The sequence below is a fragment of the Crinia signifera genome, chromosome 3, assembly GCF_055691185.1.
Source record: "Crinia signifera chromosome 3, ASM5569118v1, whole genome shotgun sequence".
NCBI lineage: Eukaryota > Metazoa > Chordata > Amphibia > Anura > Myobatrachidae > Crinia > Crinia signifera.
In genome coordinates, this window is record NC_139219.1 from 216,930,992 (window position 1) to 216,958,408 (window position 27,417).

Sequence of the window (27,417 nt, forward strand, 5' to 3'; positions counted from 1 at the left end):
TGGTCGCATTGTATGCCATTATAATGCATACAATGGACCCGATTTTACATAGGAATTTAACATTGAATATAAAGCATTCAATGTTAAATCGCGTCGGTCGCCTCGCATACCTCAAGGCATGCGATGGACGCGATTTTTAAAGGCTAAAAATAGCCCTAAAATCGCGTCTGTCGCGACCATCGCATACCTTAACTTAAGGTATGCGATGACACACGACGGGCGCCGTGCTAGGAAACAAGTACCGAGAAAACGTCTGATCTCTCAGCATAAAGCTCCTGTCGCCTTGTGCGTACAGGGCTTTACTGTATGAGCGCTGCTGTCACTTGTGTTGTAACACCCTTCTGCAACCGCCGCCTGACCATGTTGTCCCCCGAGTGCTGCTCAGTCCTCCCCTCCCCATCACGAACAGCGGATCACGAGTGACAGCAATAGATACTTTAGCCAACTTGAATCTAGCACCTGCGGCCTGAGCTGCTGTGGCTGCTGCTTTATAGCAAGCAGATACTAGGGAAGGGGAGCGGAGGTGAGGACAGTGGTGCAGCAGCCAATCCGGGGCCGCGGTGGGATCAGCAAATAGTAGACTGACTGTCTTCCCTGCTGTCAGCTGTGTGCATATGGAGCGCTGTGATTGGGCGGCTGCGGGATAATTTCCAGTGTGTTCCTCTGTTCTCGATGTGATCTGTCCCGGCCCGGTACTGATGGGTATCGGAGTTGCCGTTGCTGTGTTTTCTCAGTTTAGGCTAGGCTGGGTGTTGCTGCGAGCACAGCGCCGGGCGACCCCAATGCCATAGACAACGAACATGATGGCGGCGGTCCTACGCTATGCCCCCCCAGTGCCTGCCGCTCCTTATGTTCTCTCCATGTGCTCGGGAAGCAGCAGGTAACATGCCGCCCCCCACCTCCGGGCTCTTCGTAGACTCGGAGTTCCCTGCCAGGGTCACCTCATTAGTCGGTGCAGGGGACACCCCGCTATCGTCGCTTTGTGACCGCATTACATGGCGCAGACCCCAGGTGGGAGCAGCTCACTGAGGCGTCGTTGTTTCATACAGTATGTTGTTTCTCCTTCCCATAGTAACACAGATCTGGCTTTGTTTCCCCTAGGAGATTTGTACATCTCCACATCTGTTCCCAGAAAATCCAAGACATGGTTTGGGAAAGCAGGGGGTACTGGGCGACTGCTGGTTTATCTGTGCCTGCTCTGCCCTGCAGCAATCCGAGGAGCTTCTCCATAATGTAAGCACTAATAATGCATGTCCCAAGTAACCCAAACCACATCTAGCTGTTCCCACATCCCAAAGGGGAACATCCTTGTGTACAACCCTTATCCTAGCACCATTGACCGTATTAAAGACTCATTCACATTCTTTTTCCTAACTAGGGTTACTTTAAATTTTCTGATTACTAGTCCTAAAGTGCAGTCAAGTAACAACATATGCATCCTTAACCTTAAAACAATCCCTCTTGTGATATTCCTGAACTATTATTGAGGGATCCAGTATTGGCACCCTTCCTCCATTTCACTTTATACACTTTTGTGCTAGAAATAACATTATTTTGCTACTCTGTTATGCATCCTGTGTGTGTTGTATAACCTTTGGCTATCATTGGCTTCTAAAGTTTATTATGTTTATTTTTACCTTAAGGTTTTTCCTACTGGTCAGTGCACCTGGAATGATCTTGGGTACTCGGGTTGCTTCACCTGCCGGTTTTGGAGATTTGGGTGCTGGATGGAGGTGACCATTGATGACCGTTTGCCTTGCTTGGGCGACAAGCTTTGCTTCTCTCATTGTCAAGATGAGGGAGCGTTTTGGCTTCCGCTCCTGGAAAAGGCCTATGCTAAGTATGTATTTTTAAAGTTCCTCCCTTATTTCTGCAAATAGGACTGATGCTGCCCATACACGCTGCTGTGCGTGCTGTTCTGATGTGTGCTTTGAGGTGCGCACTCCCGCGGCACCTCATCGCACAGTACAAAAAGTATGTGCTTGCACATACTTTTTGTACTTAGGTTTCATCACATTGCATCGCATTGCATTCACAGCAATGCAATGTGATCCCTGCTAGTACAGCACAGAAAGCACGCCCTCATAGCAGCGTGTATGGGCTGCTTGACACTTGTTCCGATGTGTGGGAACCACTGTCATAGGGCATGGACAAATTGGTCACAATACAGTAGTCCTTTCTAGTGTATTATCAAATTAATTCTCACAGCAACCGCCAAAAGCAGAGTTCAATTCCTTTCCTTCACAAATGCATGTAAATATATATCAAGGGAAGGTTTATTGATGTATATAATATTACGCATCCTGCAAAAATGAAAATAATATAGTGTTGAAAACTTTCATAAAAAAAGCTGCTGCAGTTTTGTTTATATATACATACACTATTCAGCAATCATCTTGCTGATTCTAATTATGGGTCAGATGTATTAAGCCTAAAGCCCCGTACACACGGGGGAGATATATTGCTCATTTTCTCCTTTTCATCAGCGACCAGAGATGGTCGCTGATGAAAGGGAACCTCTGCCGGGCGGTGCCGCAGAGGTAATCAGCTGGTGGCAGGAGCAAGCTCCTGCCACCAGCGATTAGAAGGGGGCTGAAAATGGGAACGTGCACCCGGCGATTTAACGCTGGGGCACACTCCCATCACTGGCAATATGGTCGCCTGCAACCATATTTCCAGCGATTTCAGCCCCTATTGCCGCTGTGTACACAGCTATAACAAGAGATACATGCAAGGGTGATAAGGAGAGAAATGTCCAGCCAATCAGCTCCTTACTGACTTTTTTCAAACACAGCCTGTAACATGGCAGTTAGCAAGTGATTGGCTGGGTGTTTATCTCTCCTTATCACCCTTGGATTTATCTCTTGTTAAATGCCCCAATTTCTCTTGTGAGTGTCTTGGAAATTGAATTTCAGAAACACAGGCCTATATTACAAATTAATAACGTTGTGTTGTTCTCTGCAGTGTGGTTTTACACTTGATTAGAAACAAATAGATTTTTTTTTCTACATTTTATGTGTCCATCATGCAGGTTAAATGGCTGCTATGAGGCTCTCTGGGCTGGTCAGGTGGTTGATGCTTTGGTGGATCTGACAGGGAGTTTGGTGGAGCGATGGTCTTTTGATGTGGAGGAGAGTGTTGGGGAAAAAGTACTCTGCAGGATGTTGGAATTGAAGGCAAGATGTGCAATGAGCTGTTCTGTCCTCCAACGTAAAGAAGGTAAGAAGCTTTTACAGAAAAGGAAACCATTCACCCACCCAGGTCCTCCTAACCTTCCTACAGCAGATTAAAATAAACCGTTCAAATCAACTGTTATTATCTTTAGATTTTCTTATCACTGTAATTGTTTGTTTTTATATATGTAAATGTAAACCATGTTGTGTAATAGTACATGAAGTTAGCATTCAGAAAAATATGCAATGTGTTGTGATATTTCCTTGACAGCTATTTGCCAGAAATTAAAGATACATGTTCACATTTAATTAAAATAGTTTTTATATAAATAAATAAAAAAAAAAAAAAACAACTAAAAAGTCTAACCTAGTATACTGTAAGTTCTAACTGATGATCTGGATGAAGAAATCCCAAAATGCCAGTGAGACAACTGCCAATGTGCCCTCGTGGTAGTGCAAACAATATGTATGGACTCCATAAATATCATTAACATTTATCCAGGGGATTTATCCAATTATTGCAGGCTGAAAACTTTTGCGGATTGTCCAATTCACAGCTGTTTTTCACCATTCCGCAGAGTATCCGACAGCCAGGACATTGACCTCTATTTCCATTGGTGCGGTCTTAATGATGATCTGAACTGAGGTTAATGTAATAGAAATGCTTGCACGCAGTGCTATCCACTGTGGTGGGTGAAGCACAGGGTGCGTTATTGGCGCCCTATTACAGGGCTGCTGTTAATGTTCATGTATGGATGTCTGTGGTTTATAATTTAGTCTTTAAGCTCCAAAGAAAAAGCAGGGTTTGAAAGGAATGTTGAAACATATTCTGTAAGCACTGGTTGCTACATATAACCATGTTACTAGTTATCATTAATCATGAAATGTTTCGAAAGTGATAATAGTTAAAGTGAAAACAATCACTTTTATCAAAAAATATTATATTTCTTTAATTAGCGCATTTGTACAGGGCACATAAAATCAGGAAGTGCGCATGACCTATCGGTACAAATTGGACTGGAGCCACATTACTTTCAGCTGTTTCAGTGTGAGAGACCTTGGGCCTTATTCTAGTTCACTCTAGAGGCAAATTCCTTCTTAGATGGACAAAACCATGTGCACTGCAGGTGGGGCAGATATAACATGTGCAGATAGAATTAGATTTGGGTGGGATTTTTCTTCAAAGTGAGATCTATATTGCAGTGTAGAAATAAAGCAGTCAGTATTTTCCCTGCACAGAAACAAAATAACTCTCCCAAATCTAATTCTCTCTCACCTGTTACATCTGCCCCACCTGCAGTGCACATGGTTTTGTCCATCTGAGAAGGAATTTGCCTCTAAGAGTGAACTAGAATAAGGCCTCTTGTCTGTATGTATAATTATATATGGGTATATAGTAACCACAGACTTCCTGCCCTTCTGATAAGGACTGCCGCTTGTCTATGTGCTGGTCTGCCACACACTCTGACTCTCCCAATCCTCCTCTGCCTGCTGCTGTTCCATTTTACTCTATGATTTCTGCCTCCCTGCTTCATCGATGGCCACACTATGGGCCTTATTCTAGTTCACTCTTTCTGACAAAATCCTTCTTAGATGGACAAAACCATGTGCACTGCAGGTGGGGCAGATGTTACTTGTGCAGAGAGAATTAGATTTGGGTGGGGATTACTTCAAAGTGAGATCTATATTGCAGTGAAAAATAAAGCAGCCAGTATTTACCCTGCACAGAAACAAAATAACTCACCCAAATCTAATTCTCTCTGCACACTTTACATCTGCCCCCCTGCAATGCACATGGTTTTGTCCATCTAAGAAGGATTTTGTCAGAAATGGTGAACTAGAATAAGGCCCTCTGTCCCACCCTATTCTGAGGACACACTTTTTTATGTTGTATTCAAATTCCTTTGGGGTGCTGGACAGTTTCCCGACAGTCGGGACCCCAACAGTGAAAACCCCGACACTCGGGGTCCAGACTGCCACCGGCTATTCTCCCTCGTGGGGGTCCACGACCCCCATAGAGGGAGAATAGAATAGTTGGCGAGCCCGCAAGGGGCTTTGTTGCACTTGCCCCGCTGTCTGAGTCCGGCCAGTCAGGATCCCGACGTTGGGCTAATGACTGTCGGGACCAAATACCACACCCATTCCTTTGTGTGGACGTTACTTATATATGCAATTTCCATATACATATTTTATATTGATGATATTTTAATTGTCCTATATAATGGATTATATGTATTATAGGTGCTGAAGATTTAGGTGAATTTCATGCCTTCACAATCACAGACCTCCAACGTGCAGTTACAATGTGTGGCAAAGAGCTTCTTGTACTTCGTGTGCATAATCCCTGGGGCCGAAGCTGCAGGGAAAGATCCTGGGCGAAGGGGTGAGTGGTAATTACGAAGTTCAAACTTGCTTGTTAGAAAAGCCAGAAAGTGTTCTTCTGATATAATATTTAGCATGCTTTGCATAATAATAATCAAGAATCAATGTGACAAACATATTGCTTGGGCCTATTCACACAATTATTTACTTTTTTAAATAGAAAATGCATGGTAACTTAAACATTGTGTTTTCCATGCACTGTTCATAGCTGCATCTTTCCAGACCTGCCAGAGGGTGTGGTGACACCTGGTGCACAATCTGCATTATCACCAACCAAAATGGGGGCGTAACCTAATAGAAAAGGATTTGTCACTCTGAGGGGTGTGCCCAGCATCCCTGGAAACAGGGCTGTGTGGGTTACACTGCCAGCACTTCGTTAGCGATGTCACTGCATCTTCCTATGTATATTCTGGTATACAGTTAGCACATGATAAGGCATGAACTGTAAACTAGATTGTTTTCTAAAATTGAAGCCAACTAGTTATTTTTGCTGCATGATGGTGAGGACTAAACATCTACCTTTTATATTCTCTTTAATATTCCTAAATACAGTACCTGTGTCTGCCATCTGGTCCACTGTTGCAACCTAAACTGCTCGCGGACTAAGGGGGTTCTACTGAAAATGGGATGTTGCTATGGGCAACCAATCAGATTTGACGTATTCTCTTCTAGAAGGTGATAGATAAATAAATAAGAAGTAGATTCTGATTGGTTGCTATGGGCAACATTCTATCTTCAATAGAACACGTGCTCTCTGTGATTACCTGAGCCATACGTAGACATTTCAGTCCCTGGGGAGAAATAACACTTGCGCTCCTTCCTCTATCCTGGAGTTAAAATATAATCTAGTGCAGGCATTCCTAACCTCTGTCCTCAAGGCACACTAGAGGTGCGGCGTACACACTGATGATATATGCACTGAAAGAAATTGATGACCAATTTCCTTTGAACTTCCCCAGTGCCCTGGATGAAAGATGTGGTGCATACACTCTGAATGATGGGATGAATGACGAACGATCTAGATAGACTCTATAGCTTTTTCTGAAAGATATCCGAAATTGAGCTCCTGCACAGTTGACGAACAACCTTGATGAATAACCAGGGGGTACATCCATCATCGTTCATAGCAAACACACAGCAATATGTTGATCAATATCGTTCAGAAGGGCCAAAATGAACGATATTGGTCAAAAAATCGTAGGGTGTGTATGCACCTTATCCGTGCAGGCTTTAGTCATTTCCAGACTTGAGCACAGGTGACTTAATTAGTACCTGAGTTTTGATTTAACCATCTGTGGCTATCACTAAAACCTGCACTGTTGGTGTGTCTTCAGGACCATAGTTGATGTATATGGCCAGGTCCACAATATATTTATGAATACACTCACCGGATCCAGGAAGGGTGAGGCAGTGACAGTAATCAAAATAGTTTCTTACTCAGATAAAGTTTCTAAAAAAGAGCATATGGAGGGGACTGATGGCACGTAAGTGGCCAGTGGGAGGTCTGAGGCACATTAAAGTGTAATTTTTAAATAGTAGTAATTAATAAAAAGGTCTCTCTAATTCTGCAGCCATAATGAAAGGATATGCAATACATCTAAATGACCAGCACAAAAAAGATGGCTTTGAACAACTGGGACTATATGGACAACTGGATTATATTTATAATATTATATAATATATATATATATATATATATATATATATATATATATATATTTTTTTTTTTAATAACATTGCCAGCATGTTATATTGTACATTTTTAGGGGCTCTCACCCCTTAAACTGGCCCTGTATATGAGCAAAGGGGTTAAGTGGGTTAAAAAATGAAAACACAGATTTACTTCATATTACAATGAAATGGTATTGTGCTGTCAACAATGCACTATGGAGGTTGCTGGTTGTTCCATAATGGTGTGGGGTGTGTTCACATTTCATGGATAAGGTATTCTGGGGTAGATTTATTAAGCTTGGTGAAGTGATAAAGTGTCTGGTTTTTATCACCTGCCAATCGGCTCCTATCTCTCATTTTTCAAACCAAGCCTGTAACTTCACAGATAGGAGCTGATTGGACGGTGATAAAAACCAGACAACTTATCACTTCACCGAGCTTAATAAATCTGCCCCTCTGTTCTTTCTAAACATGACATTGACCAGTAACTGCTATGTTGTAGTGCTTGGTGAAATGTGCAGCCCTTCATGGACTTCATGTACCTGCCACCACACAACAATGGAATATTTCAGCAGGTTAATGCACCATGTGATCTGTCCCAAGATGTCCAGAATTGGTTTCAGGAGCATTCTGGACAACTCCGCCTAATGATGTTGCCATCACATTTGCTCAACATGAGCCTAGTTGAGGTTTAATAGGACGTGTTGAGAGGTCCATTTGCACCTGGGATCCTCTACATACAAATATCCGGGAACTGTGGAAGGCTATGGAAACGGCATGGGTTTCCTCTGTATAGTGGTCTTCCGTCTACTTGTGGAATCTGCCATGACGAGTTGCTGCACTTCAATTTACTAGAGGGGTTCTTTAGGATGCCAGGCATTTATCCCATAATGTTTGCCACTTCTATTACACCCATGTTCCTTATTATTTGGTGGTTTGGTTTTATTTTTGCATTTCACTTCCATGTACTTTTCATTTCTACTTTATTAAACTGTTACAGCATACAGATCATTAATACAGTTCAACATTCTTCATTTCCATCACCACCTTGACTATTAAAAGGGTGTCTATGTATGGATACATGAGATACATCCTCAGATTTTTACATGTACCCACAGCACCAGGCATAAATGATTTTATATCTATCTATGGTTCTCACCAGCAACAGCGCCATAGTCTTCTTCACTCTTCAGCTTTCACTCTTTGTCATTGGGGTAGTCTGGTGGGATGAGACGTCGTGATGGGTCCTTGATACTGCACTGGGGACTGTCTGTCCAGAATTTGAACAGTCTATTGTATTTCCAGTTTGTACAGCATTATGTTTGGTGGGTGGTAACCCTTGTGCATCTTGTCACCCTAGGCAAATGCCTAGTTCACCGGTACCCAGGGCTTGCCCTGCAGGCACAGTTACAGGGATCTCTCCCATAAAAGGAGACGGTGTAGTTTGGACAATGGGAACATACCAGAGTGGGTAGATGGGGATTGCAGATGTCTCAGGATGTATTGCCCAGCTGGGAGCATTTTCTACGATCACTGTGTTCCTTTTTTTCCAATAATTTATTGCCCTTAAAAGAGACAACCTCATATGACCACTGATGTAGACCAGACCAAATGAGCTGGGAGTTCCTTGCATTGCCACCGACCCAAAGACTAGACGCAGGATCAGTTCCTCATTTATTTACTGACCACTCTGACTGGATGCTGCAGTATTGTTTTTCAGATTTAAATTGTTAGTGATTTTTTTTTCTCATGTGTTCTTTTTCCATCAATTGCGGTACTAGAACAACATGAAAGTTGATGTGTTGCAATTATTTTGAATTATTTAACATAGAACATTTGATAATAACCAAAGTCCACAAATCCAACCCTTCTTATCTCTATTCTCAGTGGTGAAAGATGGACTTTAATGGATCAGACTAAAAGTTCTTGGCTTCAGTCTCAAATCCAGGATGGAGAATTCTGGGTGGAAAAAGAAGAATTCTTGCGCGAGTTTAATGAGGTTACTGTGGCATTTCCAATGAATGAGAAAAAACACATACAAAGTTTTTGGACTGGTGAGTGAAGGTATTTCTAGTGTAGAAAATGGTTTGCAACTAAAATGACTAATAACAAAGATATACACATAAGAAGATGCTACTAGTGTAGTATGTTATTGGAACCGATAATCAAAACCAATAATATTGTGAATACATCATTTTCTAGTGTGATAGGGTTAATAACTGCTGTAGAGTGACTTATTTTCTTTTCACACTACAGCAGTTACTGTACACTGGTCCAGCTTTTGGTTGCAGCTCAGGAATCAACTCTGTCAAGCTCCGTTGCACCTGTGAGCTGTCTTTCAATTGGGTTCAGGGTGGGCCAGTGCCCAGGTGATAGGCTGGGAGTGTGGGCTAAGATAGTGGCCATTGGAACGCTGTACCAAACTTGTGAGACGTTTGTGAACTGTGCTGCTGATTACTTGTATGCTGATTTGCTCTATCCCTATGAATAACCTGACTGCTGTGGAGAAATAAAGAACACTGTTGTACTTTTACCTTGTCCATGTGATCCTTGTCACATTAGTTTATATGATATGACTAACCTTGGTCTTCCTGTTTTATGAGATCATAATCCACCAAATGCACCACAGACACTCCTCATAGTAAAGTAATTGAGAAACCACAAGATTAAGCGTCTGTCTTTCCATAAAAGGGAGGATGTTTCAACCATTTTCTAAGAGGGACGAGCAATGCAGACTTCCTGGCTTCAGAGCCCCGCTTCTCTCAATCAGCTGAATAACCTTTACCACAGGCCTCCATCGGCTGCACCCCACCCTCTCAACTCCTCTGCCTATGAACCAGGCAGAGGTGAAGTGTGGGCAAGATCGCAAGGCCCGTTCTGCATTCCTGACAAATGTGAATCTGTGTGATGCCCCAGACTTGTGGCCAAGTCTGAATCAGGCACTCTATTAAGAGGTACCCATTGGGAAGAATTCAATGATTATCTGGAGCATTCCACCTTGTCCGGTAAGCTCAGCTGGCCATGTTTGATCCCAGCTTGTGACGTTGGTTGCAGTACTGAGATCGCAGTGACATGCAGGAGGCTTTTCTTCTAATGAGATGTCACCTGCCTGACCCTCTTCAACTTGGTAATAAAAGTAAATCTAAACTGACTTTTATTTCCGCCGCAGATCACCGAAAAGGGAGCATGCTGACGTCATGTTACATCAGCCACCTGCCCCAAGCATGCATCGACCTGCTTTCGGTCCCCTGCCCGCCCCTAAACATGCACATATTGGCGCATACACAGTAAAAAAACACCAACGGACACAGGCCCAAATTCAGAACCGAACAAATTGGCCTCATAATGTCCTTAATGATTTCCAACATAAAATTAAGACTTGAACTAATGCACACGGTTAGCCAATGAATAATAGGTTTATGCTGAAGGGCATAACGAGAGCTTTTCCTGCCTGGTATTGGTCACTCGGATATGCAAGATTATGTGATTACTAATTAGTTAACATCCATATATAAATATTGCTGCACAGGGACATCCCTCACAGAATTTTTTTTTTATCTTTGCTGCAAAATTGCCTTCATAAAACTGATGCCTACACCATATATTCTGGAGTTTTTTTGAAAATCAGAGCGGTTGAATAAACATTTAGCCAGTAAAAATTTTCGTGCCCATACAATTACTGTCATAATAATATATAGATCCATAATGAAAACCGCTTGTTAATCATACATATGGTGTGTACACACGGTGAGATTCCCTTGCTATTCGACTTAAGATTCAAGTGCTATACAATCTTTGCTATCTCTGTACTATTAACATACAATTCATACAATCTGCATTAGATTTGCACTATATAGTAATTGCGGCCCTGTCTATCTGGGTTTCGATTTGTGCTGTCCGGGGCGCACATCGGGATCGCAAGGTAAAAAACCTGTGCAATTCTGAATCATGTCAGTAAAATGCCTCAATAAGGTGAAACAATCTTATTCTAAACTGCTCCTTAATACAAATGTCTGTTTGTTTTACAAACGTCATGTAACATGCAACCACATTGGATGCGGTACTCTAAATATGTGGAATTAGAAGTTCCTATTTAATTTCTAAACCCCTTCATACCACCACTATCCAAACTTCTCCCTTTTCAGATTACTGGGTACCAACATGATATCTTATAGTTCAAACCAGTGGTTTTCAACCTCTGTTCTCAAGTACCCCCAACAGTGCACATTTTCCAGGTCACCCCGCAGGTGCACAGATGCATTCATCATTCACTGACACATTTTAAAAGATCATAGGTGGAACAAATTATTTCCACTGGGATTCTGTGTGGAGACCTGCACTGTTTGGGGGGGGGGGGGGGGAGTTTACTTGAGGACCACTGCTTTAAACAAAGTTTCTGGGGTCCTCCTCTCCGGTATATAGAAAGTGCAGACTGGCATTAGGGAATTGGGACACTTGGCATCCTGCTATCCAAATAACTAATTATGCATATTTCTTTTATTGCATTATTTGTCTATCAACCTTGACTAGGTTACAGTCTATCTGTGTATGTTGTATTACTAGCTCTTGTGACCAGACTGATAACAATGACAGGCATTTTTATATATCTTTATTCGCACTGGTTTTAGCAAACACTTGCCGAATCATGGAATGGATGCAACAGTGTGTTCACTCATTTTTCTTTTGTATTTTAATATTCCATAGGCTGCCCTCTGCTTCACTCTCAACAGATTTATGGTTCTTGGCTTAAGGGACAGAACGCAGGTGGATCACGTAACAATGCCAGCTTTCCTGATAACCCAAAGTTTTGGTTGCACATTAGGAAGCAAAGTGAAGTGTATTTAGCACTTCTGCAAAGGCAACGGAGTGGAACTGGAGCCATCAGATCCTTGCACAGCAGTTGGTCAAGAAAAGTGAGCGCAAACAGTACTGCTCTGTACGCTGTCGGACTCCATGTCTGGAAGGTAAGTGTGAGAATAAACATCACTTACATAACAGCAAATGCTTTGTGAATTACAGACCCCAGATAAGATTACATGTATACATATTTTGTCATTTATTCATTACCAATATGTGCTAGTTCTCACCATATTGGATAAGTTAATCAAACTCTTATATTACATGCTACATGTAGTTCAGAAGCTACTAGGATATTGGGAACATTTCAGACTTGATCGCATAGCTTTGAATTTGCACAGCGGACAACTATCGGTGTACTGCATATGCATATGAGCCACAATGCCCGTGCAAGATGCCATCCTCATTTGGCCAGGCGACCGCTGCTTAGCAAGCAGTAGTGAATCAGGCCCTATGTTTTCCAATTGTAAAGCGCAACGGAATATGCTGCCCTATATAAGAGACTGTAAGTAAATAAATACTTATCAGCGCGGTAGGACACCACATGAGGGAAGAGGGCCCTGACCATGAGAGCTTACATTCTAAAGGGGAGGGGCAGACAGACAGGGGTACATGATGTATGTGTCGATATTACAATGTCTACAAAACATACCAAATATGATTTTAAACCATCAATCTTGTGACAGTCTGATGTATCCTCATATTGAGAGAAGGATTTCAATAGAGAAGTGGTAAAGATATGTGTATGTTCTACTACTGAAAGGGAAAACTATGTAAAGTGTGTGAACTCACAGGGGCCCTTTGACTTAAACATTTTATGCTTTTTGTTTTAGTATAGGTGTTATTATAGAAGTAAAATTAGTTGTGGTAATATTTAGTTAGAATCCAGGAGAAGCAAGGTTCAGCAGCTTCTCCTGAGGTTAGCTCTCGTGGCTTTAGTTAATCGCCTGGTAACCGATTGGATGTGTAGACCAGGAGTAATCCTGCTTGATTGCTACAGCTGAGTCCAGAGTTTCACTGGTTTCTAGACCTGTGTTCATTGGCTGTTCAAGGCTTTTCCTGTTGCATTGCATCACTTAGACAAATAATTGGTCTAAGTGAATAGCAGCTATCCAACAGATAGCATTGATTTAGATCAGCGGTTCTCAAACTGTGGGTCCTGACGCCAAAGTGGGTCCCGGTCCTCTCAGCATGGGGTCGCGCTTCAATGTTGCTGACCATCAGGCTGATGACTTTTCTAATCTGTCAGTGATTTTAAGGAGTCTGTTACTTCAGACTTCTCACATCACTTGATTCCTCCACAATGCTGCCATGTATGTGCTGTCTGCTGACTACACATGTGATGTCATGGCCTTCTGCAGTAACTTCCTGGGGTCCTGTAATTATTTTTGGTACTTGTGTATTATCACGGCACCCACGATGTAGATCTTAGTACATCGCATGCGATCCGATTGTTAATTGTACAAGCACCCTGATGGGTGCTATCAATGTTAAATGCACCCCCATTGTCAACGCCACCCCCACTATCAACCCCAACCCGAAGCATGGCGAGCGCAGCTGTATGCGTCCTCCAACCTTTTCATACCCCCACTATCCACGTCAGCATGGAGTTGATTCTATATAGTGTGGCAAGCCACCAACCCCAAAGCGTGACTTCACATGTATTCCGCGTCAACTCTACGCCGACTTGGATAGTGGGGGAATGAAAAGGTCGGAGAGCGCGTACTGCCGCCCCTCACGGGCTCGCTGCACTCGCCATGCTTCGGGTTGGCGTTCATAGTGGGGGTCGCGTTGACAATGGGGGGGGGGGGGCATTTAACATTGTATGCACCCATCAGGCATGCGATGCAATATTTATTTGTAAATTTTTCCGTTTTGACGCGAAAATCGCATACCTTATTTAGTGGTATGCGATGTGATGGGCGCCGTGATAATACACAAGTACCTTATTTTTATTGTCTGATGTTGGTACTCAAAGGTTTATGCCTTGTTATACCATAGTTGCCTACCCTCCTGCATTCTGCAGGATACTCCCTGAAACAGCAGAATTCTCCCTCATTAGTCTAGCAATCTCCCTAATTTCACCTAGCCCACATTACACTCTTACATTTTGGGGGGAAAAGGAATGAGCGATAGATACATTTACATTCAATCATCAACGCCATTTCCCAGCACTTTAGTAAGTATAGTAGCTCTTATTAACTGCTTTGGGGCTCATCTACATTTGGATATAAGTCCTAATAAAAGATTCCTCTCAGATATAGAGTACATATGCTTTTAGGTGCCACGTTCACAATCTCTTTTTACAATCTCTCCATATAAGGATCTAGACCCGCCCTTTGGGAGGAGCATAAAACGCCCTCTCAATGGGGCATTATGCAAATCTATATTACCAACAATAATCTCCCTGAAACTAGTTGTGTGTGTTATAGCCTGTATGGTGGGCTTGTCAAAGAATGAATTAGTCTCCATGAAATCTGTTTGTTAGTACTCTACTTTTACAATCAATGGAGGCTGGAAATATATTTCAGCTTTTATTCTCTGACACCTACTTTAAAAGCAGTACAATAATGGCTCCCTTGCACCCTTTTACCTGTGTTATTTAGGAGCCTGCAGCCTTGCCAGTTTTTATCCACAGTGCGGTTAATCTGGTATTTAGAAGTTTTTCCAAGCCTCTCTTTACTGTGTAAGTCATCCATGATATTTTGGGGATCTGGCCAGTATTTCTGTTCAGTGCAGTCATCTGGGCTATGTCAAATTCCTGGTACCTCAGGTGCAAACGCAGGGGGTGAGATTTAATAGGATGAGAGATTCAGAAAGTGAAAGATTTGGGGAGAAATCTCCAGGTTTTTTAAAGCGGCAATCATTTACACTGCAAACCCAGTTTGATTTTGCTGTGTAAATGACTGCCGCTTTAAAAAAACCTGGAGATTTCTCACCAAATCTCTCACATTCTGAATCTCTCATCCTATTAAATCTCACCCAGGATTTCTAAAGAGGAGGATCTCTCCCTCTCTCCTAGCATCCCAAGTGCAAGTATGCTGGGAGGGGTAGTGTTAGGCTGAGAAGGGATGTGAGGGTTAGGCTGTGGGGCGGAGGTGGCTAGGGTTAGGCTGTGGGGTACAAGGTTTACACACTAGCAGGGAGGGTTAGGCTGCTAGCGAAGTGTTAGGTTTAGGCATTGGGGTATGGGGGTTAGGATTAGGCTAAGTAATGGTTACACCATTTCTGACCTTACAGTCCAGTTTTTACACCCACGTAGACAGACCCTCAAGCTTACTACCTCTGTTACAATCCTAGATACTGCCCCTTCGGTACTTGTGAGTTATCCGGGCGCCCGATTTTTTGATTGTATGCCTTAAGTTAAGGCATACAATCAGATGCGATGCGATGCGATATCGCATCGCATCGCATGCGACCATCGGATGCGATGACCCGATTTTTCCATAGGAATCAATGTTAAAATGATTCCTATGGAAAAAGGGGTCCTTTTCATACCCCTACTATCCAAGTGGGCATGGAGTTGGATATAAACCTGTGGCGAGCGTAGCGAGCCACCGAGCCCGAAGCGTGGCGAGCGAAGCGAGCCCCGCGAGGGGACGGTATTCCGTGTCCCCTCGCGGGGCTCGCTACGCTCGCCACGCTTCGGGCTCGGTGGCTCGCTACGCTCGCCACAGGTTTATATCCAACTCCATGCCCACTTGGATAGTAGGGGTATGAAAAGGACCCCTTTTTCCCATTGAATTCCATGTTAAAATGGACTCAGTCCATTTTAACATTGATTCCTATGGAAAAATCGGGTCATCGCATCGCATCCGATGGTCGCATGCGATGCGATGTCCCGATCCGACCCGATTTTGAAATCGGGCGCCCGGATAACTCACAAGTACCGCCCCTTCTTCTGGAATCTCCCTGAGTCAGGAGGTCTCTCCCATATGCTGCCTGCTCCTGCCTTTGAGCTGCAGCCTTCAGCTTTCAGCTTGTGATGGCAGATGGTACATCACAAATAGAGATGGGGGCATCTAGTGGCACCTGGCAGTACTGCACTAAGCAGTGACCCTGATGGCAGCTCTCTAGTGGTACTTAGATCAGAGCTGCAGACAGTGTCTACTGTTAAGCACTTACTGGGTGGGTTTCTGTGTACCCCCCTGTGTGTGCTACTGGTAACTGTCAGTATTGGCCTGGGTCACTTTAGACAGGGTGCAGCCCTCTTGTCATTACTGGCTGCAAGCTACACGGGTGAATATTACACTGAAAAACACATAAAGGCAGTATAAACTTAAGGACCAAAGAGCTGCTAAAATAGCAGATAAAAGCAAGTGGCAATATTAGAAACCAAGCCTTGCATGTAGATCATACATATGTATAATGTCACTGACTAGTTCACATAAACTAGGAGGCAAGTTCAAATGTAAGGATGTGTTATAAGCCCCACCAATCAGAGCTCACCACAAGCCTCTCATCCTCTGACTTTTTGTGCAAAGTGTCATGGGACTTGGTCAACTCCCAGTAATGCACTGCACACTTGTGCAGTCAGTGTGCCTTGGCTCCCGATGCCCAGCACCATTAATTATTGTCAACTGGCAGATATGTGAAGCTGCAGCACTACCCTACTCCCATGCACAAAACTTAAGCTTAATAAAAGGGGGGCCCTGCCCATTGAACAATTTGTTCATTTGTAATGATCTGTGGGTACTTGTTTCCTAGCACGGCGCCCAATATTTTGATCGTAGTACATCTTATACAATCGCATTGCATGCAATATAGAGGCATGCGATGCGATTAGATTTTTAATTGATAGCACCCATCAGGGTGCTTGTACAATGTTAAATGCAACCCCATTGTCAACGCCACCCCCACTATCAACGCCAATCCGAAGCGTGGCTAGCGCAGCAAGCCCCGCGAGGGGACGCGGAATACATGTAAAGTAATCTGTGTCCCCTCGCGGGGCTCGCCATGCTTCGGGCTCTATCTAAAGTCAACTACACGCCGCCGTGGATACTGGGGGTATGAAAAAGTCAGAGGACGCATACCGCCGCCCCTCGCTGCGCTTGCCATGCTTCGGGTTGGCGTTGATAGTGGGAGTGGCGTTGCCAATGGGGGAGCATTTAACATTGTACAAGCACCCTGATGGGTGCTATCAATTAAAAATCGAATCGCAATTGTAAGCACCCATCAGGGTGCTTGTACAATAAAAAATCGCATTGCATGCCATTTGCTGGCATGCAATACTATGCGATATTTCATTGTACAAGCACTCCTGTTAATTTAACATGAATATCGCATTGCATCGCATCGCACACCACTAAGTATGGTATGCGATGGGCGCCGTGCTAGGAAACAAGTACCGATCTGTGTTATGCTGAAAACTTGTTGCTGGTCAGCATTTCTCTTTTTTTGTACAGAAAATGTGTATTGTTTTAGTATGCCTGCTAAGCAGTGGGACTTTGGCATGATGCCAGCTAAAATTAAAGCGGCAAGCAGTTTCCAGACCGCTTTAATTTCAATGTAATCTCGCAATTATTGCTTAAACCCCTTGTCCTGAACATTGTAACGTTCCATCCCTTTGTAGACTACTTGCGTCAACCAAGCTGCATGTTGGTGCGTGCTGTCTTCAACAAATCTGCTCATTGCATCCTCATTATGTGTGTGTGTGTGTGTGTGTGTGTGTATATGTATATGTATAAATATGTGTGTGTGTGTGTAAGCCTACTTTTTCAGACCATTTTTTATGCTGAAAAAGCCCCCCTCAGCTTATACTCGAGTGAGGGTCCCACTTGGGTCAATAAGCTTTCCCAGTTTTTTGTTGTAAAATTTAGGTGCCTCGGCTTATATTCGGGTCGACTTATATTCGAGTGTATATATGTGAGTGTGTGTGTGTGTGTGTATGTATATATATATATGTATATATATATATATATATATATATATATATATATATATATATATATATATATATATATATATATATATATATATATATATATATATATATATATATATATATATATATATATATATATACTGCTTTTTAAAATTACTTTGCAGGGTTTTTAGATTTATTTTTTTCATTTGCCCAGTGTATATAACACTCACCGATACTTAACACATCAACCTACAATGTCTGCTAAAATATCAATTTAACAACTGCTTGTTTGAAGATTGAACTAATTTCATTTACCTGCTGATGTCATAATAGTTCAAACATGTCTGCTTCCTTTTTTATGTCCTGTCCCTAGGTTGAAAAACGGCGATTTAACCTACAGAAGACCATTTTATCACCCCCTGTTGCTGGAAGTGCATCACACTGCTATGACCGACAGCTGCATTTTCGCTGTGATTTATCGCCAGGATATTACCTGCTTATCCCCAGCACATTTCACAAGGATACAGAGGGGGATTTCTTACTACGTGTCCTGTCTAGTGGCCCCATAATGCTCAGGTGACACATTACACACCATTACTGCATCCACAATCACCACTGGCATTGAAACATTTGTTAAACACAACAAACATTCATATTACAAGTGCATGCTAATCTCTCATTTCTGGCTGGTTGGATGTCTGTGTTGCTAGGTTTTTGCTAAATAGGTATTTTGTGTTTTATCCTTAAAATTGTTATGCTTACATATTAACAATGCTGCCCTGTCTGTTAATCGAACACATCATTTAACCCTTTGAGTGGGAAGTGAATTTGTCGATGTAGGTGTGAATATTGTCAAGCAAACATTTTTATTCAACATAATGACTTGTAATGTTTACCTTACATAGGCAATATAATCTTTTATTTTTTTATATCAAGGATTGTCAAAAGATTTTTTCACTGTGTCCACCAATGAATCGCCCTTATAGTGAGGTTTTATTGTAATGTTCTATATTTATTGAATGCAGTCAGGTAACCACCAAACCTGTGGTAAGGACCAATGAAAATGCGATGCAAGGAATATGGGAGACCCAGGAGCTGAAGGGGCAGTGGAAGAAGGGTAGCAATGCAGGAGGCAGCAGGAATTTTCCTTCTTATCACCTCAACCCAACAATTCCTTTTTGTGTGCCCACGAAAGTCCAAATGGTGAAGGTGACTTTGCGGCAGAATTGTCCAGAAAACCAGTATCACGCAATTGGGTTCCATGTGTACTTGGTGAGTGATGTATTTATAAAAGTTACAGTATATGGATAATAGTCAATTACTAGACTACTATACTTAAACAAAATGAACCAGATCCAGACAAATCAGAAAGAATTTCCACCATGAGCTTTCTTCTAGATATATTTCTTGACTAGTGGATTTCTAGATCGTGGAATGTGTAGATAAAAATGTAACTCAATTTTTTTATTTTTCAATTCAGAATGTAATCACCTACAGTATACTCCTTTTTATTTATGTTTATATTGTGTCTGCAACTAGGTCCAACATGACAGCAGCTGCTCCCCACTTGCACAAGAACCATGTGCCAGCTGTGTTCCACATAGCCATTCGCAGGAAGTGTCCAAGATCTGTGACCTTTCTCCTGGGCAATATGTTGTTGTGCCTTCTACTTACCTACCTGACCAGGAGTGTGACTTTTCTGTAACTGTTGCTACCAAGATTGACCGGTAAGTGTAGCATGTTGCTTCCTGTCAGCAAGAGCCTCACAGTATTATTCTGTCATAGACTCTCCATAGCTTTCAGGTCTATTAGTCACTCTGGTTCTAACCACTTGCCTAGCAAGAACATATTGGATATGACCTGACCAGATTGTATCCCATACGTCAGGCACACCCCACTACTTTCCCATCTGTTATGGAGGAAATCCGTTCTTCACAAGTACAGAATGGATTATTTCCTGTTGCCGTCGCCCCTAGGCGTGATGTTACGGTCCGTGGCCACTGACATCATTCCCAAAATTGTGCACCAGAATGTTTTCTCTAGAATTTCATTAACTCCAAAATATTTTTGCAAAAACTAAGTATCAGTAGCACACAATGTCAGTGCCCTGTTAAGGATGGACTGAAAGGCTCCGTTATTGGACTGTTAAGGCTATGGGCCTGATTGCAGAATGTACGGTATTGCCCAGCCACTGGGAAGCAGCTGCGCAGTAACGGTACAACTATGGTAATGCTGGAAGAGGCATCTATAGGAAATAGACCAGCATTTGCAATCCAACTGCTGCATCGGGTCATCATTGCTAACATCTGTAAGCTGGGGTTTACAGATTTGTAATTGGAACTGGACAGCTAGGTCCAAGAAGTCTGTGTCCAACCACACAGACCCTGGGCTTGGTACACCTACAAAGTGAGACACACCCCTATATTGTAGAATATTCCAATTTGCCGCTCCCGGTTCCCTTGTCAAACATGGAAGCATGTCTATCAAGCTGCAGCTAAGCGGGGACTGCGAGTGATCATGCCTGACTCATTCTGCACAGTTTCCCCACAATCACAGTTTTTTGTAAACCATCAGATTTTTCTACAAATCTGAATTGGGCTCTACGAGAACATTCCCCACTTTGTAATATATTTAGATGATTCATTGCTGAACAAATTTATGGACTGGTTTTTTTTATATTTTAATAACCGTTTTATTATAATAATTTATTTTAGTAATAATCTGAGGTGGCAAATTGTTGCCATACCTTTTGTTTGCTGAGCGTAAGGACCCTAAGCTGTAGTTATTGTCTAATACTGGTTCAGGAATTGGCAAGACCTGCTGCTCATTTATTTAATGGAGATCGCTCCTGGCCTTATGCAAACCTGCAAAAAAATCACACATGTGGGTAAAACTGTAGTACTGCAGGTGGGGCAGATATAGCATGTGCACAGAGATTTATATTTGGTGGGTTATTTGATTCTGTGCATGTTAAATACTAGCTGCTTTTACATGTAGCCAACAAATGTTTGAAGGCTTTATTTTTACTCTGCAATTAAAGCTGGGTACACAACAAAATATTTATATGTCCAATCTTTTGTATGGGAGCATTTGACAATCATTCTATTCCAGTGGGGTGAAACTCATGGCCCTACAGCTGTTGTGGAACTCCACGTCCCAGCATGCCCTGCCACAGTTTAAGCAATCCATTATATAAAATCTGTAGCAGGGCATGCTGGGACGTTCCACAACCGCTGAAGGGCCATGAGTTTGACACCACTGTTCTATTGGGATGCAGTTACCATCCCAGCGGTCGGGATCCCAGCGTTCAGAATCCCGACGCCGGAATCCCGACCGCCGAAATGCCGACACTTTCTCCCTCCGTGGGTGTCCACGACACCCCTGGAGGGAGAATAAATTAGTGTGCCGAGCGCAGCGAGGCACCGGGCCCGCTGCGTGGCGAGCGCAGCGAGCCCGCAAGGGGGGGGGGGGGGTGATCCACGTCCTCCCCTTGTCGGCATTTCGGCTGTCGGGATTCCGGCGTCGGGATTCTGAACGGGAAATCGAATAGTCAAAATAGACCATAGCCAAAATTGCACTAAGTGTACACAGCTTTAGCGGGGCCATACAACACAGTGAGATTTTGCTTGAACTACACATCCCAGCATGCCCTGCTACAGTTTTTCTATTTGGTCAGGTTAAAACTGATGCAGGGCATGCTGGGATGTTTAGTTCAACAACAGCTGGAGTGTCAAGGTTAGCCATCACTGAGTTTGACCATAGTCAAAATCTCCAGTGCATCTAGCCAAAATCACTTTGTAAGATATTGGCTAATGACAATATGACTGTGTACACAGCTTAAAGGCCCATACACACTGGGTGATTTTGATCTGAGAGCAGCTCAGTTTTATGGATTGAGCTGCTTTCAGCTAAAAAGCCACCCACCGGTGAGCGCTGATGCATGCTCCTGCATCATCGGCGCTCATCTGCTGGTATTACCAGTGGAAATGATTGCCGCTTTTAAAAAAAAAAATGGAGCTTTCTTACCAATACTTTCTTTCTGAATCTTTCATCCTATTAAATTTCACCCATTATATCCGCCCCATCTGTGGTGAGACGTGGTTTTGGTCCGATGTGCTATGATACTCTGAATCAGGACCTTATCCAGTTCACGTCAATGGTTTATTTGTTTAAAATGGGGTTTTCTCATTGATTCTCATTGAAATGTATAGGAAAAGTTAAGCGCTGCTTGTATTCTGTAGAAATGTATGTAGATGTTTCCAGTATATTGCATGAGAATTACTTATCAAACCCAGAGCATTTACATGTGTTTTGGCCTTGCAGTTTCTACTTGCATTTTTACACCAATGTGTAATGGTCCTGGATTATTAGATAGACAATGTCTACATAGACAGTCAGTAGTTCTACCCCAAAGGGTCGGCAGGGTCAAAATGTTGACATGTGAAGATAGACCCATGAAAGGGTAGACATGAGGTTTTCACTTTTTGGGTGCTATTCGATTGTCTACAATGACGGGAGATCCTAGGGCGATATTCCAATTATGTATTTTTGGGGTATATTGTGCTCTTTATGGTAAGGTTTAGTAAAGCATTTGCGCGTTTTAGCTCACCACTCTGGGGATAGGGAGCTGAAATTCTGGTGAAAAACATTTGAATACTGCCCTTTGTGTCATGGACCCGCAATTAGTGTACCATGTCTCAGGTTTGGGGCCTCGCTACGCTTGGCACACTATTCTCCTTTTATGCCGACACGGATTGTGAAGTTAGAACAAGCCGGTTAAAGAAAGAAAAAAAAATACCTCATGTCAACCTTGTCACCTTTTGGGGTAAACCTCTTGACTGTTTATCTAGGCACTATAGATCTATCAACAGGAACCAGTGTGTAACCAGGTATAACAATGTCTATGCATCATACACTTGATAGTGCTCACATCTGCTTGTGTATTGATGCCCGTTCTTTCTGTTTTCAAAGGATTCCGATCCAGAGCCAGGAGACTCTTGGACAAATGCTAAAAGAGGTGAGAAAATGATTATATTGCTGCTCCCCTGTCCAAGTAAAGACAAGAGTCTTACAAAGAAAAATCAATTGCAAATCTGCACTGTACAAAAATGTCCCCTTTAGGGAGATATCCATAGGCATGTGTGAAAGTAGCAGCATGCCTATAGGGGGATTACGTGCCTCCAATCATACATGCAAGGAAAGACCTTCAACCAGGCTTTGTGGTGTAGAAAATACTCTAGTGAGCCATATTGCATACAGGATTGAATATCACACTGTAATACAATAAACAAATACATAGGGGTCGACCCCTATTATGGGGGATATGGGTCATAGGATCGACACAGCATTGGTTTAGGTCGGCACCTGAAAAGGTCAACATGGACTTAGGCCGGCGTGGGCAATGTCGACATGGTTTTCTCACATTTTTCCCCCCACAAATGTCGACACAGTCTACATGGACACCGTATTGGTGCACCAGGTCCCCTCATGCGGCTCCTTCGACCATTGCAGGGCTGGTCACGATAGCACGCTCCCGGCAACAGTCGCCTTGTTTGCACGGGGATATGGTCGCTCAGCAGCCATATCCCCGATGATTATTGCTAGAATCGCACCGTGTATACGGGGCTGTAGTGCACACTTTTGTGCAAATTTGCGAAGGATGCAAAATCAGGATCACCTCGCACCCTTTGCAATTAATAGGATCTATCCCATAGAATACAGAAAGAAATATGGGTACTTGTTTCCTAGCACGGCCACAACGATCATAATCGCGGGCATCGGGGGTAAAATCGGGGCCATCGCGGGCATCGCATGCACTAAAAAGGGGGCCGCAATGGGCCAGACGCGATTTCCCCATAGAGAACAATGTTAAATGCCTCAATTTACCCGCGATGACCCCGATTTCCCATAGGAAACAATGTGAAATGGATCAATTTACCCAAATTATCATAGGGAACAATGGTAAATGGGCCAAAAACACCCCTGAACTTTAAAATGTCCCCCCAAAAGTACTAGACGCCACCCCGCGATCAACGTGAACCCGAAGCGTGGCGAGCGCAGCGAGCCCGCGAGGGGCGGCGGTACGCGTCCTCCGACCTTTTCATACCCCTACTATCCATGTCGGCGTGGAGTTGAGAATAGAATAGTGTGGCGAGCGCAGCGAGCCCCGTGAGGGGACGCGGATACCTTCACAGTTATCCGCGTCCCCTCGCGGGCTTCCCAGGTGTTCATGGTGACGCGGACACCTGTGAAGCCCGCGAAGGGACGCGTTTACCTGTGAAGGTATCCGCGTCCCCTCGCGGGGCTCGCCACGCTTTGGGTTTGCTGCGCTCGCCACACTATTCTATTCTCCACGCCGACGTGGATAGTGGGGGTATGAAAAGGTCGGAGGACGCGTACCGCCGCCCCTCGCGGGCTCGCTGCGCTCGCCACGCTTCAGGTTCACGTTGATCGCGGGGTGGCGTAAACTACTTTTGGGGGGACATTTCACTGGTCAGGGGGGTTTTTTGGGGTTTCTGGCCCATTTACCATTCTTCCCTATGATGATTTGGGTAAATTGACCCATTTAACATTGTTCCCTATGGGGAAATCGCGGCCATCGCGTGTGGACCATTTAAGCATTTTTAGCCGCACACGACGCGACCGACCCGATTTTCACTGTTTTCAATGCATTTCAATGGAAAAATCGGGGGCATCGCAGGCCACTAAAAATTACCCCCTATGGCCGCGATTGTGGCCGTGCTAGGAAACAAGTACCGAAATATGCACACATATTGTATTCTATAGATTAGGTATTGAAACCTGAAATCCTAGACTTAAAGCCTAGGCTAAAAAGCGTTTGTGCAGATACTGGAGCAGTTGTGGTATAGGTACATGCACATTGCCAGCTGCATAGAAGGTGCTGTTTCTATTTGGGATAAGTATCTAGTCATTACTATAGATGCTGTACCATATTTTGATCTGCTTTCCTCATGTGTACTTATTTTTAGCAGTCTTAGCAAGGCCTTTACATAATGACTTTAATACGTTTATTAAAGTTTGTAACTACAGTAAGTGCTTGCGGTTTTATAAACGATCTGTTTTTTTGTTTTTTTTTTAGGTTTCTGTTATAGCGGTGATGAAGTAACAACAAGATATGGATCTGACCAGGCAGTGTTAGCACCAGGCCAGCAGTATTACAGTAAAACCTGTTTTCAGGCCCTTTATTAGACAACATAATGGATATAAGTGAGGCAAACGGTACGCACTAAAATGAATACTGTATAAATGATATTGAGACTGGTTCTGTTTTAAACTTGTACCATATATATCTAGACTCTTGTCAATCTGTTTTGTGACCTTAAAATTAAATAAATTGTATATTTTGTTATAATTCTGTGGTATTCATAATTATTCTAACTTTAACATTATCCAATACAAACTCGTACCAAAGTTAAAACAGGGTGGACTGGATACCACTTGACATGACATATCAACCAAGGCTAGCCAGTGAGTGCGGATAGCCACGACCTGACGCGTTTCGTCACTGGGAAGTCGAAACGCGTCAGTGCATGGCTATCCGCACTCACTGGCTGGCTGCTCCTGCGGACCTTCTGCCCGATCCCGCTCTCCTTCAGGTGTCTGCCCGCAATCCAGCGGGGGATGCACATGAGGTACTCAGTTCTTCGCGACCAGGATTGCCCAGCTGCCTAGCCTTGGTTGATATAGGTCATGTCATGTGGTATCCAGTCCACCCTGTTTTAACTTTGGTATGAGCATTTGCCTTGCTCTTCCTGGCTAAATATTTTTAACCCATTAAAACTCTTTTGATGCACCATGAAGCGCACCTTCTTATGTTTTTCTGCCTAGATATCCGCCTCATTGGATCCTTGAGGATTTGTTTGTGAAGGTTGCTGCAGTCCGGACACTTATGGACTTTAGTCTTGGGTATTATATTCCTTATATTCAGATAAAGGATTACATACTGGATGGTTGAATTCCTACACTCAGCGCTGGTTTAACCACCCTTACATCTATTGAAATACACCTTTTTTGAAAACCCCACTGAGTGCTGCTGTTTGCATACAACTTTATTGTTTATTGGACTCGTAGGGCACCTGGGAATTTGTTTTTTGAGCTGGAGTGTCGAACCACCACAAAACGTGTGTGTGTGTGTGTGTGTGTGTGTGTGTATGGATGGATAGATAGAGATATCTCTATCTACCAATCATCCCCTGTGTGTATAATGCTGGGTGGAGTTACATGGGTGATTGACAGGCCCCCCGCCCTGAAGTAGGGAACACGCCCAGCGTTATACACACCCAGGGCCGGTGCTGCCATTAGGCAGCATTAGCCAGCTGCCAACGAGCGCCGGCACTGAGGGGGAGGAAATTTAAGGTGTACACGTAAATAACAATGTGTCTGAATGAGACATCGATATTTCAGTTAACACTGCCGGCGACCATAGAACTAATAAGCCACACACATCGCACAGACCTGCTGCTGCCTGGCCATGTCTGCAGACATTTCATAGCCACATATATGAGAAGCAGCGTCTGATTCCCGCCCACTTCCCTTTCTGCATGGGGGTCACTCCCTCCCCCATGACCACTTTAATGAGAGAGAGGAAAGAAAAGAATGTCCTTAACGGGTGCACCTCAAAGGTCCTTAAATGAATAAAATATAACCTTTATTGATGTTGTTAAAACTTAGCGAAATATGACAAAACACACATGTAACATTGAACCGTGAATACAGGGGAAGGATAGGTGTGTTTATTAAAATCGGTGGCCTACTCGTATCGCACTGGTGTAGTGTTGTATTAACAGGTATGTCTCAGGGTTGGTAAAGATATGCTCAAGTTGAATAAACTTGATTTAAATTTATTACTGTGTCTCAGTGTCTTGATTTCTCAAATGAGATGTAATACCCCCACAAATGCAGCGGGTTGGTCAGTATGTAAACAGTGTCGGACTGGCCCGGCGGTGAACCGGGGAAATCCCCGGTGGGCCCTGCCGATTTGTAGCCACGCCCTCTTTGGCATGTGGGCGTGGCTACCCAGTCCCTCACTGTCCGCCGCTTCAGAAGGGAGGGAAGGAGAGCGCTCAGCACAGGGCGCGCGCATATCTCCTAGCGCCTAGCCCTTCCCCTTCACTCTGTCACTGTCCATGCTGCGGGACCGTGAGCCAATCAGAGATCGCGGGCTGGCAGCCAATCAAGAGCCAGCCCGTGAGATATGATCGGCTAACAGGGACATGCATAGAAACAGTGAGGGGGAAGGAGATATGCGCCCTGTGCTGAGCGGCGTGCTCCCCTCCCCTCCCCTCTGAAGCGGCGTGGTAGCGCGTAGTGGTGGCATTGGCAGCAGGACTCAGAGACAGCAGGCCAGGGGGACACCGGACTGGGGTGTGAGCAGGAGGACATGTACTGCGCTCCACCCCACGTCCTCCCGCACAGCAGCAGCAGATGGGGAGACCGCAACAATGGTGA

At 43.7% G+C, this 27,417-nt stretch overlaps 1 protein-coding gene across 3 annotated transcripts; it reads left to right on the forward strand.

Annotated features, from left to right (window-relative positions):
- Positions 1-393: 393 nt before the first annotated feature.
- On the forward strand, positions 394-26,757 carry CAPN10 (calpain 10). Of its 3 annotated transcripts, XR_014471766.1 has the most exons (13): positions 394-1,011; positions 1,102-1,233; positions 1,644-1,840; positions 3,017-3,219; positions 5,415-5,556; positions 9,114-9,280; positions 11,931-12,190; positions 18,323-18,525; positions 18,975-19,221; positions 19,489-19,676; positions 22,921-22,966; positions 25,049-25,188; positions 25,798-26,757. XR_014471766.1 is itself a non-coding variant. In XM_083177435.1 (12 exons), the coding sequence occupies exons 1-12, from the start codon at positions 823-825 to the stop codon at positions 25,073-25,075; spliced, it is 2,001 nt and encodes a 666-aa protein (XP_083033561.1). In that variant the 5' UTR covers positions 394-822; the 3' UTR covers positions 25,076-25,768. The 3 variants fall into 3 exon arrangements, 2 of the variants coding, with proteins under 2 accessions (XP_083033561.1, XP_083033562.1); XM_083177435.1 differs by lacking the exon at positions 25,798-26,757 and having other exon boundaries at positions 25,049-25,768; XM_083177436.1 differs by lacking the exon at positions 25,798-26,757 and having other exon boundaries at positions 400-1,011; positions 3,032-3,219; positions 25,049-25,430.
- The last annotated feature ends 660 nt before the right edge of the window (positions 26,758-27,417 follow it).

Bases quoted from the DNA above. Each gene is read 5' to 3' on its own strand.
- CAPN10 (XM_083177435.1), top strand. From the start codon at position 823: ATGCCCCCCCAGTGCCTGCCGCTCCTTATGTTCTCTCCATGTGCTCGG. The intron at 3,220-5,414 runs GTAAGAAGCTTT...TATGTATTATAG, and splicing joins TGTCCTCCAACGTAAAGAAG to GTGCTGAAGATTTAGGTGAA. The intron at 19,677-22,920 runs GTAAGTGTAGCA...CTGTTTTCAAAG, and splicing joins GTTGCTACCAAGATTGACCG to GATTCCGATCCAGAGCCAGG.